At 32.3% G+C, this 17,911-nt stretch overlaps 1 protein-coding gene across 1 annotated transcript in view; it reads right to left on the bottom strand.

Moving 5' to 3' along the window:
* Positions 1 to 17,911, bottom strand: part of side (motor axon guidance molcule sidestep) — a 458,315-nt gene that overhangs the window by 253,644 nt on the left and 186,760 nt on the right. The window contains exon 3 of the mRNA XM_075367132.1: positions 10,355 to 10,484. Coding sequence (XP_075223247.1) covers positions 10,355 to 10,484 — 130 coding nt within the window. The remainder of the gene's footprint in view (positions 1 to 10,354; positions 10,485 to 17,911) is intronic.

The raw sequence follows: 17,911 nt of genomic DNA, 5'->3' as shown, positions 1-17,911 counted from the left end.
TTTTTTTCCTTTGCAAGAAAATCGAATAAATCGGTTGTTTATCTTCTAAATTTATAAAAAATAAAATCAGTAATATTAAAGTCATTTATATCTCTCCTGTTAATTTTATTTATATATATATATATATATATGTAATGTTTATATGGAATAAACTTGTATAGATGAATATTCGTCACATCACCTTGAACCTTGTATTTTGAGGATGAAATGGAAGTATTTATTATAATAAAAATTGTCAAGTTTATGAGCGATTTAAACTTGGAACCTTTCGAATGAAAGGCTGAAATGCTTTGTTAAGAAGAATGATAACTTTCATTTTATAAATGCATTAGGTAATTTTATTTGGGAATATTTTTATTTTATTTTTTTGAAAATCGTTAAAACATGTTAACAAAAGCAAAATTATTATTCCGATTTAAAAACTGTCACTTATCAAACAATTTTTTTTTGTACGTAAAAGTTGCATTCAAAATGTTATAAATCATTTTATTTTTTAATTATGAATAGAAACGAAAATGTAGTAATAGTATAATCTAAACTTGAAAAAGGTTTTTATAATAATACTAAAAAACTTAAGTATAGTAATAAATAAAAATTACTACGGTAGGCCTATCAGTTTCATAAAATCATTAATTATTATTACAGTTTGGAAAGTCTATCAATTGTAAGTTGAAAGGAAGAATTTATAGGTCAGTAAATAAGACGGGGATAACTTAGTGAGTGAGTACACTGAATGGCTAGAAGTTGGAACAATTCCAGACCTATTTTCCAGGCACCTACCATCAACCACTGCTACTGGGTATATTGCATATATATATATATAAGGCAGGCAAGACCGTGGTAAAGGCAGCGGCGCTAGTGGTGGTAGAGTGGTGGCGTTGGAGAGCGTCGTCGTTCACTAATGTACCCCGATTTTAATTAAAGATATATCCATTTTACCCCTACAAAAACAAATATTACTTACTATCTTACAAATGATCAATAATTTCTAGCTTGAAATTGTACGACCACTTTATTCGGTATCTATGTAGCCGAAGTGGCTCCAGTTCTGTATAAACACAGTACGGCAGCAAGGCAACCAGCAGCCACTTCAGTAATTTCAACTAGCTACTTTAGTAGTCTGTTACATATTATTTTCATCTCAAGGTTTTTTTTTACTTATAATAAAATTTATAAAGATGTAAGAAGATCTTTATAGGCGCCATTAATGTTATAAAAAACACTATTCTCCTTTTCTTTTACAAATATTAATAAAATCAAAGAGAATAAACATGCAAAATTATTTGCGTATAAAAAATGTTTTAAAATCTTTACTGAAATATAAATTTATACAAATAATTATTAAATTAATATTTTTGTGAAAATAAATTAATTTTTTTTTTAGAACCCTTATTGAAAAAAATTATAGAAGACAAAATTAATATCTCGAACATTTTGGTCTATACATAGGCGAGATATAAAACAACTTCTTTCGGGTTGGCCTAATCACTAAAAAGAAAATATTTGACATCTTTGTTCTATTGTTCTTTAGCCAACTTTATTATGTATTTTATATTAATACTTAGTCTGATTTCTTCAGGCAACTTTTGTGAAGGTCTGATATTTCATTAATATTTGAAGTAAAAGTAAATAAAAACAACAAACATATTAAAATTGAAAAAAATTCAGGCAAACGTTAATTTCTATATTAACGCTCTACTGATGTTTCATTACACAGATGGTCTTGACAGCTGCATCTGACAGTAAAAATATTTTTTCCTAATTACAGTAGAATTCATATTTTTGAAATTAGAAAACTGGAATATGGGATTCAAATTTTCAAGGAAGAAAGGTCACACACCTGTTATTACAAATATGGCAGCATTTGTTAAATTTTCTTTTATTGTTTCGCTGTTGAGCAATTATTTAAGAGGTACTTCAGACACGTTTTTATTAAATAACCGCATTTTGGTTATGATTTTCCGAGTCCGATGTTTTTTAAGTTATATATATATATATTTTTTTTTTTAGTGACCTTTAAAGTGATGAGTCATAACCCTACTTATTCAATTTAATCTATTTGTTTGTTTTCACCCCCTCCTATGTGTTTGTTTTGGGATGGTCTCCTATCAAAAAACAGATCGTTTCAATACAGTAGCAATTAATAAATTTAATTTCTCTTCGTTTAATTGTATAAAAACTACTTAAGGTTACCAAGATTTGTTAATACCTATCATATGAGTGATTCACGAAGAACGTAACAAAATTTCAGGATACGACCTATTTGTGAAAATAAAGAAGAAAGTTATATAAATAGGTTCGGAAACGCTTTGTTAGAGTATCGACTGGCGAAATATTTCACCTTGATTTCTGCGTCTTCCGTAAAATTATGGCAGACGGCAATTCTTGGAACAGAGGAATTTCCCAGATTTATTGGAAAATATTCCTCTGGTAAAAAGAAGGCAGATTGATTTTCCTGCACGGAGGGGTAACTTCACACTTTTCTCTCAGTTACATAACACTTTAAAGATTTTTAAACGAATTGGACCTATCTACAGACCTCCAAGTTCACCCGACTTAATACCTCTGGACTACTACTACCTGTGGGGTCACTTGAAATCATTTATATATGAACAAAGTGTAATACAAAAGAAAAGTTAGTTATTAGAATTCTCAGTCCGACATAACTAATTCAAAACAACCTGTTGAAGTACGGAAAGCCACCAAAAACATTGTTTGTTGGTTAGAGTACTATTGTATCCACTGTGGTGGGGGACATTTTCAGCAGTTTATTTAGTATTTTTTAAGTTGTTTGTACAGTCTGGATAGTATTTGTAATTTTTCTGAAATATTTAATCCTTTTCTTTTTTATATTGAAAATTTTGTTTCGTTTAATACCTAGTTAAATAAAATCTTCCACTTTCTGATACGTTTGTTTTTAATAAACTTCAAAATTCTTACGTTTGTATTTAGTATCTGTAGTTTTTATTCGTACTCGTTTACTCAGAATTTTTTACAAGTTTTGTTTAAAACTTTAATGTGTTTACGACCCATTTAACAAAATTATATTGCGACAAGTATAAAATAGGGTTTTTCGACCCCAATCTTTTCACTTTTACCTCAGATTTTTCCAAAATTTCTAGAAGTATATTCTTTGATCTACTTTTTCAATTTTACAGTTTAGATATCATATAAAACCACAAGATTTTCCCCTAAACTTGGATCACCAGAATTACAGTCTGACATAATTTTGCCGATGTTCCACAAAACAGGGTGAAATATTTCCGCAGCCGACTCTCCCTACTTACCTATTCATTTTCATCAGTAGAATATGTTTTGAAAGTTTTTTTAATTTTTCATGAATCACTCTGTATTGTTACAATATTATTGGATGAAAATTATCTATAACATAAAAAATTATATAATTTAAAGAAATCTGTATTTACCTTCTTTTTTTTCATTAAAGCGTTAAGGTTAGGTTCATTTTATTTTTAAAAAAATACATCAAAAGTTTTTTTATTATAATCATTAATGTTTAGTATAAAACAAATCTGAGAAGTTTTAATCTATGAATTTGTTTAATATTGTCAAGAAAATTTATTTCGTTAATATTTTGATGTATTTGTAAATTATGGAAACGTTTTTATTTTTCTAATTTTATTTTTTTATTATTGTGATTTTGTAATTTTTGTTTAATATTTCGTTTCTAACATACCTCGGCTAAACAAAGAACTTTAAGCATTTCGATCGAAAACGTAAGTTCGATTCAATACTAAATGATGCAAAAATTACCCAAAATTCTATCCCATATTTTCAAAACTTTTTAAATATTACTTTAGAAATTAGAATAATTTCTTTCAGTGATCTATTCAAGTTGTAATGCAAGTGCTTGACTTCATATCACACAAAAATTTGTTTACCATTCGTTGTTAAAATTGAACAACTTTCTCTCATTAAAGTAAAATTTACACATACAAACTTATCTTTAACGATTTTAACTTTCTATTATTCGTATCATCTTTGAATTTTATTAAGATGAAGTTTTAGTTTTACAATGATTTGAGTAGATGAAGTATCTCTTGTTACAATTTCTATTATTCATAAAAGTAGTTATAAGAAATTATTCATGCTCTGGAAGGTCACTGGTAAAAAGCAAATACAAAAAAAGGATAATTAAAAACTTATTACCAAATTTAACTCGAAAGAAATAATTTAAAGGATAATTTATAAGTATACTCAGTGTTAATATTTAACTTATATAGTTTCATTTCAGCTTTAAATACTATCACGACATCCTCATAATTTCGTTTTGCAGAAAGATACCCAGATCATAAATTCGCGTGTAAGTATACTAATTCTTTCATAATTCTAATATTTATTTAACTTCTACATTCAGAATAAAACTATTTCAATAAGTAATCTTTTTATTTATCTAGATATAATTATACTTTTTGGTTTTGATTTTATAAAAATATTCTGAGTTTCATAACCTAATTTTTTATTATTATTATTATTATATTATTATTATTTTTAAATTATATGTGTTAAAAAACTCAAAACTTATTTTTTCGTACTATTATGGTAAAGTACGAATTATATATAAATAAATGTAACTACAATTTTAAATGTATGAAATACACTATTGTTAACGCACAAATTATTAATTTGAAAACCAGTTAAATGTTGTAAATAAAAGCCAAATAATGATTGTTCAATTATATTTTCAATTTTATTTGAATATTGAATAAAAATTAATTTGTAAAAGCTTACATGAATATGAATGAATAATAAGGCTTATTATACAGTTGAATAAACACTTTGTTATCTGTAAAGACTAGCGGTTGAAATTTATTATTCATGTTACAAGCTGAACAATTGAACAAAGTAGATAAACCACTAACCAACCACTTGCTTGATATGCATGATATAACACTCATAAAATCACAGGAACAGAAAATAATTGATTCAATCATAGAAATATTGAATTAATACATATAACTGTAAGTAACACATACAGAGAAAAAAATTTTAATTACAGCCAATTCTGAAAAAAAACTTATGTATTGTACGTATATATATATATATATATATATATATATATATATATATATATTATTATATATATATATATAATATATATATATATATTATATACTAGCATTCCCTTCGTGACATCCCCTGCGCTATATACTTCCTTGTGTTTCCCTTCGCGGTCAGGGCGACCTTCCTGTCTAGCTAGGAGGCTCCTGTGTTCATTAAATTCATGATTGGGAAAAATAATATTAAACAAAAATTAAAGCCTGTTCAATTTATAAAAACTTATCATTTTAAACCTCCGGGTCCTACATTAGGTATTGCTTCAGAGGATGAGATGAATGATTTTTAGCGTGTGTGAAAATGCCATGCTTGACCAGGATTCGAACCCGGGATCTCCGGTTGAAAGGCCGAGACGCTATCACTCACGCCACGGAGACCGGCACTTCAAAACGAATTTAAAAGAAAAAAAAATTCTAGAAACTGATTTTTTGATACTCTTATTAAGATTACACGTACCAAAAATCAAGTTTATATCTTCATTTGTTACCGATAAATTAAAATAAAATAGTAAACTTTATTGTTACTACTTTTAGCCCTTTAAAGTCAAAATTTCAAAAAAGAAATCATATTTTGGTATGCACTTACAGCGTAAGGAAAATGTGTATACAAATTTTTATCAATTTATCTTCAGTAGTTTTTGCTGGGGATTGATTATGAATCACTCACGATATTCTCTTTTTACATATATTTTCGCTGAATTGCACCGAAGGCACGTGGCACCTTAGAAGCTTTTGATAGAGAGAGGACCATTTAAAAAAGGATATAACTACATTTTACTCTACCAAAACTCAACTCTTATTACTGATGCTAATTCATTTGAAAAAAAAAAACACTTATTTAAATTTTTTTTTTTGGAGATGTAGTTAGTCAGTTTAGAAATAAAAATTTACAAGAGTTAAATAATTAAAAATAAAGAGTTAAAGAGATTAAAAATATCTTTATTTTCACACACCAAAATAGTTATATTATTATGACTAAGGTGAACAAGAAAGTAACGCAATCCTAATGCAATTTAAACTAAAAAAAAACTGCAGACAGTATTACACTCATTTACCATTTCTCTTTAAATTCTAATAAATAATATTATAATACTTTTTTCTTAAATTTTGAATTTTGACGTCAACACCACATTAAGATCAAAAAATCTGATGTGGATACCACATGACTTCCTTGTACGCTTATTAAATTACATATAAACTTTTCTTTAAAATGATAAGTTCATAAAATTTTATTTCATTAATAACTTCTGATATTTTTTTATTTTTTTTTTATTGTTATTGAATTATTATTTAACGTTAAAATTTATTTACAATCAGAGGTTAATAATTATTTAATAAATCAATATATTTAAATAAAAAAAAAAAAAACTAAAAAAAGATATGAAGTCTGATTTAAACCGATGAGCCTTCCCCGTATAAGATCCAAATATTTCATTAATTAAAATTTCATTAGGCTATAACTCTGGAACCAATGAAAATAAGAACAACTTATGAATATCGTTGAAAGGCTCTCAATGAGGGCTTATTACTGCAGTTAAGAAAAAGTACAAAATCTAAAAGTTTTGGATTTTGGGATAATTTAGACACTTTTGGTTCAGACGATTGCAGTTAAAAGAAGAGATGCACAACTAGATGTTATAACAGTCCTAAATCCAAAATTTCAACATCCTACGGCTAATCTTTTTAAGACATGGGAGATACTTACATACGTACGTACAGACGTCACGACGAAACTAGTCAAAATAGATTCAGGGATGGTCAAAATGTATATTTTCGTTAAAATCTGAAAACCGAAATTTTTCGTGATCGCAATACTTTCTTTACATCGTACAAGGAAGAAAAAACGATAAAAAAATTTAACCCCTAATTAGGCTGTAACTTCAAAATTTACAAAAGACCTTAAATATTTAACTTAGATTTTATAAAATCTGTTGTATTTTACATGTTTTAATTTAAGATTTATTTAGGACTACGTAAAGGTTGCTCACATGAAAAGAAGGCCGTTCTAAAGAAACTCAATGGAAGAAAGTTGCATCTTGAGAGAAATAAGAAATGAAATGCATAGAAATTATATAAAGTACTGCTTTTGAGAGTGATTTAGTATGGTAACATTTTTGTTTATAGCTATTTTTGTGGATACCTATTTTTTTGTTATAGGAAATCATTTCGAAATCGGTTGATAATTTTACGTTAAACAATGATATTTATTAAAAATTTCTATAAAGCGAAAAATATATATTTTCTAACTTGCTTCAATGATTTTAATTATAGTACTCATAACTAATATATTAGTTATCATGAACACTAATATAAAATTTTAAGCTTTAACTAGATCAGAGAAGAATTTCGAAGACTTATTATACTGGCCATAATTTTGTTAAGGAAAGAAAATTATGAAAAGGTACCATCAAATATAACGAATGAAATTTGATTTTTGCACTAGAACGTTTCAAATTTTGTATTCCCATCAGTGTCAAAACCACAATGATTACAGTTGATCAGACACTAATTATAGATTATACTAGAAAATACTATATCTACAGTTAGTAGTAATAATAATCTACGGCAGACATACAAAGGGGAACCCACCGGGTTGGTCTAGTGGTAAACGTGTCTCCCCCAATTCAGCTGATTTGGAAGTCGAGAGTTCCAGCGTTCAAGTCCTAGTAAAGCCAGTTATTTTTACACGGATTTGAATACTAGATCGTGGATACCGGTGCTCTTTGGTGGTTGGGTTTCAACTAACCACACATCTCAGGAATGGTCGAACTGAGACTGTATAAGACTACACTTCATTTACACTCATACATATCATCCATCCTCTGAAGTATTATCTGAAAGGTAATTACCGGAGGCTAAACAGGAAAAAGAAAGACATACAAAGGGAATTTGAGGAGTAATATACCTTATTGTTTTAATAAAAAGGAGAAAATTTAACTAATGTTTTTTTTTTTTTTGATAGAAAAGAAAAAAAATCTTAGCTCAAAAGAAACACTGCATTATTTAGATCAGAATTTGATTTAATTTTGAGCCGTTTAAACAAGAATGATACGGTAGACATAAATAAAATACTATCAGAAGTGCTTCATTATTAAGGTAAAGTAGTAATGAAACGTTTTTTTTACATCCATTAAAGGCAGAGCAATTGCACGTTTGTAATTTAGCTTGATAATTACAATATATTACTATAATCATAAGCTATAAAATCTAAGTATGATAATTGTAATTAGAGTATACAATAATTAAGATAATTTATAAACAAATAGTAATTTTTCAGAAGTTATCTTTAGAAGTTCCACCAAAAAACGATAATTTTTTTTATATTCCAATAAAATATCTTTTTTAAATAGAAAATAAAAGTAAAGTTATAAATATATTAAAAGATACGATAAAGAAATTTAATAAAAAGTTAAATTTTAATATTCAACGAAGAAATTTTTAAAAATTTAAGTCCTGCGAAATTATTTGCTATTTATCACTTACCTTGAGCACTTATTCTTATAATGTTTGTGTATTTTAATGAAAAGGTTTTATTATAATAATATTATATTTAATAAAATTTAAAACATTTTTAATAAAAATGAAGTAAATATTATATACATTTTATATCGCTAACGTTATTTTTATTATTTATTTTTTTTTTTATTCTGAAACTTTATCAAAAAAATTTAGATTATGAAAAAGTTATACATAATTTACTTTATTTAAAAGTGAAGAAATATAACCATTCCAATTAGATTTTCAGAACACAAAATAAGTTTTATTATTTATTACTCCTATTTTATTATTAATTATTTAGTTTTATTATTTAATTAAAAATTAACCGTATTTCTTAGTACAAACTTAAAAGATAATACAAAAGAAAATGCTAAATATAAATAAATATTAATAGATATTTATTAATAAATATTAATTTAAAAAAAATTGATTTCAAAATTAGTTCCTCTACATTTTTACTTTACATGTATTCCGATGAATTTAAACCTATTAGTTTCTTAATTACAACAAAAACAAAGAATAATAATTTCAACACTAACGATTGTAATTAAAAAAGTAAGTGTTAAAAAATATTATGACTACGAGTTAATAATTTTATAAAAAAAGTTTGTTCAAGTGATGATAATGATAATTTCTTGAATTAGAAATTAATTTAAAATAAACTAGTTTGAGTTTGTCCCCAAATTATCACCAACTGTACAGATTTAATAGGTTTTTTAAACTGGAAAAAATTAAATGGCACTTTCTATACATTAATATGCTTAAGATTAAATAAGAAAATGATTTTAAGAAAAGAATTAAACTAAACAATAATTTTCTAAATGATATATTTATATTATTCCCTGTAGATGATCTCTATCAATTAAACAAAAGTAAAGCATGGCAAGCCTTGTGCCCTTCCGAAGTAGTTTGAGGCGATGGCACCCCTTGGAGCTGAGCTTACGCTTAGTCGCGAATCCGACTCGAAGGGGCGGGAAAATCGACGGGGGAAAATAATTAAAAGTAAAAAATTTAATACAAAAAGCTGATAAAGTTGTTACACTTTCTTATTGATATCTTACATTGCGGAAAAATTATGATACATGAAAAGTTAAAAAAATTTTAAAAATCAATTTTTGAAGTTGAAAACCAATCGAATTCCTGAAAATATAAATATATATATATATATATATATATATATACACACACACACAAAATATTAATTTTTTAGGAAATTTTTTTCCTGAGTGTTACTCAAGCTTTTAAGAAGCGATTTATTGTATTTCTAATATAATTCACTCTATCGAGCTGAAGTATATGTGTACTTTCATCGCAACATAATAATTAGATCAACTTTACGTCTAAAAATGTTTATACCTTAACATTATTACTTAGTCATTCTTATGGTTTTAGTTCATATAAAATATCTGAAAAATCAATCATAGTTTCGTTTTCTAATAGTAATTGAACTTTCATTACACTACCAACTCCTATGTTGAACTTAATGTTGTTTATATAATTGAAAATTGATGTGCATCTCTCTCGACTTTATGTACTAATATGTACTCATCTGAACGAAGAACACAATGGAGAACCAATTAACTCTTTATTTTGCTTGGCAACATTGCCATGGGATGCTTCATAGTTTTGAGAATAACTGTGTTGTTTTTGGGAATATCAAATCGCTCACAATCGTTTTAACATCTTACATATAAATACTAAAAAATAATTATGGTAAATATAACAAACACTAAAATATATGGATTGCTTGAACAAAATATTGTTTATTATAATTCAGTCACCTGTATAAAGGAATACCAGTTGAATCTTTGAACCATAGCACCATGTTAAGCCTATCCCCAGGTGGTGCCGTAAGGTCACAAGGTAATTCTGCATCCTGGCCTTGTGCTGCCCACACAACTTTTGTAGCTACTGTAACACACAAATAAATTAAACATTGTTTTTTTCCTTGAATTAATGTGTTTCATTAATGATGTTTAGTTATTAACTATTTTATTTTTTTTTAAGTCTAAAAAATCCATGAAAAGTCAAATGAACATTTGCTATTCAAGAGTTATAAAAAATGACATCTTATATTTTAGATTTTCTGTAATATTATTTTTTTTTTTTGTGTTTTATGGGCATCGACTGCTAAGGTCATTAGCCCTAAGCACAATCTTAAAAAGAGGTTAGTATCACCATCAGGGTCGTCATATGTAAGGGTGTAAAGGGCCCTTACATTTTTATTTAAAAGCACAAACTGCACAAAAACATTAAGTCACAACAACAAACAAACAACACTTATGGAGTGTAAAGGGCTCCGATCTTAAAATTTGAAATAATATCTCAAAGAACATGAAAGGAAAATATAAGTCTATACAATACCCATTATCTCCTTCTACCTGTCTCGTTTAATTATTCATTTTAGCACCCTCGGAGCGACCAGAACCGCCGTTCTCGGTGTCCTCCCAGCGTCATAAGAGCACAACCTGACCACCTGTTCAGGACGGCCAAAAAGCCCCTCGGCGGGGAGGCTGCCCTTCCCGGTCCTGACCTACTTGGCTACAGGCATGCACTGCGCTTACCCATAGCCTCGAGCTCACAGTCCACCCTTGAGGGTCCCCCATGCCATCATTGGACACACCCCCGACTCCCTGTTCTTGCATGCAGGTGAGCCAGGGCGGCCTAGGCAAGAGTGCTACTTCCCGTCACTATACGAGCCACGCTTCGAGACTCCCATATATATAAAAAAACTACCCCTTAGAGTTTGTTTAACACATCTTTAAATTTTCCACTTTTATAGACTTTTAAGAAGTCCACTGGCGTGTAAATAAGCAGCTATTTTTCCTTCATTTCCATTATCCAAATCAGCAGCAATATCATGAGTCGGAACCTCTTTCTGAGGTCTTCATACATGGTACACGCTTCCATTAGGTGCTTAAATGTGAGTGTTTTATTACAAACATCGCACATTGGTCTCTCTTCGCTGGTTAACAAATATGAATTTGTTACTCGCGTGTGACCGATTCTAAGTCTGGTCACAGCCACTTGTTCTCGGCGAGTCAACTTCACGTCGCTTTTCCATTTATACGAAGAAGTTTGGATTAAGTTTAATTTTGTATTTAAACTCCTCCAATCAGTATTCCACTTGTTTTTTACTATGTTTGTTAGACGGTTTTTAACATCTGCCACTCTTACAGGAAATGCATCCAAAACATCGCAGACTGTTGCCTTTCTGGCAGCTTCGTCTGCGATTTCATTACCTGCAATACCAGCATGCCCTGGAGTCCATACAAATACTCATCGCTGTCCTCGTTGATTTAGAACGTACAAAATGGACAGGATGTTTGCAATTAGGACATCCTTAATGTTCTTGTTCAGAATTGCAACAAGTGCACTTAAAGAATCGGAACATATTAGCACTCTCTCTTCGCAATAGTGTTCTGTATTCCGAAGAGCTTGCTGTATGGCAGTAATTTCTGCCGTATAGACACTGGCGATATCTGGCAGTTTCCAAAAGTAGGCTTCTCCATTTACATATATGGAGCATCCAACACCATGTTCGGTTTTAGAACCGTCAGTATAAATTATAATATGTTCTTCGTAGTTACCGACGGTTACTAAAAATTCCTGTTGGATGATCACTGTTGGCATCTTTTTTATTTCTTCATAGAGATCCAACCTTGTGTTTACCGCTGGCAAGAGCCATGGCGGTATTTCTCTCGTAGAAATTGCTAATGTATCTGGAATATCAATTTCGTGTTTTCTTCTTAATTCGTGGTACCTAATTCCGGCTGGTCTGGACTAGGTAGCACGATGTTTGTATAATGCCAAAAGATTGTTGTTAAAAAGTTTGTAATTTATATGGGCAGGAAAAGCCCATATATTTGCTGCATATCCAATACCAGTCCTAAAATTTTCACATTGTCCTTATATTGTATTGGATTGTTGTAGATTGTCAAAATAGGACTTTGGTGAGGAATTCTTCTTACAGAAGTGTACACAGCACGTTTTTTCTGGTGAAAATTTGAATCCATTATTCCTTGCAACTTCATTAAGAGCATTAATCGCTTGTTGTAATTTGTATTTCACCATAGCAGTCTTGTTGCTGGCATACACAATTGCCAAATCAACATAGACGCTTTTGCTGATTTCTACTGGAATGGCTAATATCAATTTATTAATGTCAATCGTAAACAAGGTACCGCTTAACGTCATTTTCCAAGCTTCTTTCAGTGGAATATTCATTAATGACGCGTACATGGAAAGTACGGTCATTCATGTAGTTGCTGAGTAAAACTGGCAGATTGCCACGAATGCCCCATTCATGTATCTGGAGCATTACTCCATGTCGCCAGGTCATATCGAAAGCCTTCTGAAGATCAAAGAAGACTCAGACACAATGTTTCCTTGTAATAAAGCTGTTGTATATAATATTCTCTAAGTTGATCATTTGATCAGTGATAGAATGGTATTGCCGAAAACCTGCTTGATATGGTGATATTAGACTTTCTTTTTCTAAAAGCCAAACGAGTCGATAATTAATCATTTTTTCAAGTACTTTTAACATAACGCACGTCAAAGAAATAAGACAGTAGCTATTACATTCCATCCCGTCATATTTGATTGTAGTTCTAGTAATCTGCGTTTTGCAATGGTATTCAGCTGTCTGACCATGTTATAATGGATTTCATCCTGGTCAGCAGGTGTGTTGCCTGCTTTCTTCAAGCTTTAACGAATTCTTCCATTTTAAAGGATACATTGTATGAGTAATTATATTCAGTTCTGAAATTTAGTAGACCTTCGAGTTCTGCTTTTTTCGTCAGAAAATCTACGTCGTAGTTAGCCGTTTTGCTGGCCTTCTCGAAGTGATTGGATAATAACTCTGCAATTTTGTTTGAAGTGTCCTTAATTTCATCTTCATCTTGAAGGCTAGTTATGGGAGCAAAGTTTTTACTCCCACAAATCGCCTTCACTTTCCTCCAAACGTCTGATGCAGTATTAGCTCTGTCAATGGATGACACGTATTTCTGCCAGGATCGTTTCTTTGAATTTATCATGGGTCGTTTTGAATTCGCCCTGTATTTTTAAGCAATAAGATTACCTATAGTAGGACGTTTCTTAAAGGCGTTATACGTTCTTTTCTTTCTTTCTATAGCTTCACTTATTTCATCGTTCCACCACGGAACGGGTCGCTTCGTAAGTTTTCCAGATGTTTTGGGAATATTTCTCGATGCCGAGTCAAGTATCACATTAGTTATAGCGTCGAAATCGGCTCCGATAACTCCAGTTGTTTTGGGGAGTATCGTGTCCTAGCTGTGAAGCTCGTCCAATCTACCTTATCAAACAACCATCTTTTAGAGATGGGGTATTTTCTTGCAACATCAGTTAAAATTTTCACCGGGAAGTGATCGCTTTCATGCAAGTTGTCTAAAACATGAAAGTGTACCTCGGTGGTATCGATCCGCTTAAGAGTGCAAGATATATAAAGGACGTCGAACCATCCATCTCTGGCATTGAAAAAAGTTCCTGACCCGTCGTTTAAAAGAATAACATCAGAATTCGTCAGGAACTTTTCCAATTCACTTCCGCAATTCTCAATCCCCAAAGAGAATTATGAGCATTAAAATCACCCACCAGTAAAACAGGTGGGGGAAGCTCAGAAATTAATCGTGCTATGTCATCCTCATTCCAGTCAAAATTCGGCAAGTATATGCTGCAGACAGTGACCTGAAGCGGACGCTTCATTCTAATGGCAATAGCTTATTGGTTTGTGCTTAGATCAACAGCTTCGGCGGTAGCTCTAGTCGATGTTAATATGGCTACTCCACCTCTAACTCTTACATTTGGCGGTTGATCTCACCGAAATACATCATATCTTCTTAACTGAAAATTTTCATTTCGGCAGAAATGTGTTTCTTGCAGACATATACAGATCGGGTCTACATCATGTACCAAGCGTTGGAGCTCATGGATGTTTGAAAAACATTCATTAATGTTCAGTTGTACAATCGACTCACTAATTTTAAATTAAATTATGCCCTTGGTTTACCTTTCCGGTCAGCCTTTTTTTCTTTGTTTCTCCATATTGCAAAGAGCTTCGTGTTCGCGGAGAACGTCGTCGCCCGTATAGCTTTCGGCCTCCAAATCGGAGACCACCGAAGCTGCCGACGACGACGATCATTGATCAACGCCGGCCTCAGGCACCAACTCAGAGACGGAAACCTGGCCGACCCCCGACAGGGGAATCTCACCTATGACCGCCCCCAGAAGGGGAGACACTCTCACCCCCTGTGTGGTTTTTTGTGACCTCTGTGGTTTAGAGGCCACCTCAGTTGCAGGAGGCTTGGGAGCCTCCACAAAAGATTGCGAAGCAGTCACTTTCTTCTGTCCGTCATCTAATATCTCTCTAAGACGGACATGGCCTTCTGGCTTGGCATCCGTTTTCTTCTCTACAAGAGCAACTTTTTGATTTCGGAAATGTATCTTCAGGAGGCTGTACTAATATATTTGGCTTGACCTCTTCTTTACTACTGAAAGGCTTCATTTTGTTTTCGATAATCCTTTCAATTAAACCAGCCAAAGGGGGCGCAAGTTTAATGATAATCTCACTATCATCAACAGCTACTGGAGCAGGAGCAGGAACAGCAGCCGCAGCCTGAGCATAGGTTGTTGATGCTCTAGGTTTACGGGCGCTTACTATCTTTTTAGCTTCAAAGTAGCTTACTTTCTGCAGGGATTTTACTTCCTGCACAGCTATTTCGTCTTTGTAGTCAGGACAGTACCCTTGAACTGAATGCTGTCCCTTGAATGCTTGAATGCTGTCCCTTGCAATTGATACATGTAGGAGGCTCTTTACACGGCTCTCCTTCGTGCACCTCATCACAGCACACGAATATTTGCGGTCTTTCACATCTTAGAGCGGTGTGGCCAAAACATTGGCACTTGAAGCATCTCATTCGCTGTGGGAAAAATTCCCACACATGCAATCGATGAATCCCTGCTCTTACCTTGTCCGGCAAAGTAGGCCGGTAGAAAGTGAGGACATGAGAGGCTGAGGGTAGAACCTCACCGTTCCTTCTCATGTTCAATCGACGACACTCTATTACTCCTTGTGATGACAACTCCTCAAAAATTTACAGTCTCCACATGAAGTCCAGTGAAGGTTTTTTCTAATTTCTTTAACAAGGCCTCCAGCATATATAGTTATTTCCCGAGCAATGAGAAAAGGACGCACCCTTGAGAAATTACCATCTCCCTTTGTAATTACTAAAAATTTTGGCTTTGGAACGTTGCTCTTGAAAAAAGCTTTTTGCACGCTTTTCCTAGCCTCAACTTCAATCCTTCTAGATTCTGCGCTCTTTCTCCGTTTCGTCTCGGGCGAAACTGCTGGTTCTAAACGAGGGTGTTTACGTAAACCCTCTGCCACGTTTGGTTGTTGTTCAGCTTGCATGACCTTGAATTCCTTCTGTAGTAAGTCTAGCCGCCGGGGTACACCCCCACTCCAGGGCTACCAACTCTGGAGATCCGTTCGGGAATTCCGATGGAACCAGTATATGTCTTGGCAGAGAGTGGATGCGCAGTCTTTGCACTGACTCCAGGCTCCTACACACTGAGGTATTCAGGGCTCCTATGCGCCGAAAAACATGGGCACCTTAACTACATGCTTGCCATCGCGGGAGGCATGTGGACAGCGAAAGGCCTCCGTTACACCTGAAGCAAACAAACTTTTTCTGATCTGGTCCGCTTTCGGGAGCAAGATCAATGCCTTCACTCCCACACCGCGCTCCATCATAGAGTTCTGAAAACGAATAGCTTTGCTAACCGTGGCTCGATGACAAAATCTCTATATTGCCGAAGGAAGTGCACAAGCGAGTTGCTACTCTATCTATTAGATCATCAAAACCCCTTCAGCTACTCACTGGAGGGCCAGAAACCTAAGAAAGCCAGCAACTTTATTTCACTCCCTTTTTTTCCAATTGATTTGCAAATCCTCTAACTATTCACGTACGTTCAACTTCGTACTCTAAGCAGACACACAGAACATCGTTTACATTTTCATCAACCCTACTTTCCAGATGTAACCTTAAGAGCCAGTGAAGTCAAATCTAGCCAAGTTATCCCTAAAAGCACCATGTTCAAAAAGAAAATAAATAATATGCCGATCGGGAGAAACCCGCCTACCAACTTGTAAACTTTTTATGTCCGGAAAAGTACCATGCGTTTAACGGTCATCAGACGATTCATTCCATATCTGGTTTGTCGTGAATGGAATCCTCAATTTTCTATTTCTTGCATGCCCCCGGATGTAGTTGCCCAACCTTTTGGCGTTCATATCGTAACCAGCGCGTTGTATATTTTGGACATTCGACACATATATTAATGATCAATTTTTAAAACAAAATGTTATTGTAATGTTCAAATGGGAAGTGTGGTCTCATCCGCCTTACAGCCCTGACTTAGCATCCTGCGACTACCGCCTGTTTGGTCCTTTCAAGCGAGACCTGGGAGGGGAGCGTTTCGCTAATGATGATGAACTGAAAGAAGTTAATAATAATTATATGAATTATTTTAAATAAAATAATTGTTTCCCCGGGTAACAGAACTATGTAAAATAATTCTTCTAACGTAATTCTGTTGCTCGGCAACAGAATTATATTAAATTAATTTTTTTTTAATATTGTTTATTATAATTATCTTACAGTTAGTTTCATCAACATTCACTATTCCTTTAAACAAAAAAAAAAGAAAAATGTCGCAATGCACTAATTTTAAAAATTGTATATATAAACGTATGAGGAGAATTTTTTGTAACAGAAAAACTAGATCAAATGAAGAAACAAATAAGGAAACATGGCGAGACGATGTTAGTGAAATGAGTAATACAATTGAAGGATCATCTGATAAAAATGCCGTTATAGAATACCTTAAACAAGAATTAAAGCGCGCCCAGGAGGTAAATAAAGTATTACAAAATGATCTATGCGAAGCTAAAAAAATTTATGACCAACAAGATAATATAATAAAAGATATTGGCAACGAATTAGAAGACTGTTATTACAAATTAGCTGACGCAATGAAAGTAATTAACTATTACGAAGCGGATATCTCAACACCGCAGATTTCAGAAGAAAAAGGAATCGAGGCATTGTATTCCGTAAGAAGTATGCAATCGTATCCCGAATTTACAGCCTCACTGCCATCATTTTATCAATTGCAGAAAGTCACGCCAAAGAGAACTGCTCTTTCACTGCCGTGTTTAACAGCAACTGGAATCGCTAAATTCTTCCCGATTATTATTGAGAACGAATTTTATGATTGAAATGAACAAGGAAAATCCTCTATTCATATTGGTACGA

This window comes from Lycorma delicatula, chromosome 5, assembly GCF_047948215.1.
Source record: "Lycorma delicatula isolate Av1 chromosome 5, ASM4794821v1, whole genome shotgun sequence".
Taxonomy (NCBI): domain Eukaryota; kingdom Metazoa; phylum Arthropoda; class Insecta; order Hemiptera; family Fulgoridae; genus Lycorma; species Lycorma delicatula.
Note: the sequence above shows the minus strand (reverse complement) of the source record. Positions and strands in the feature narration are given on the sequence as shown.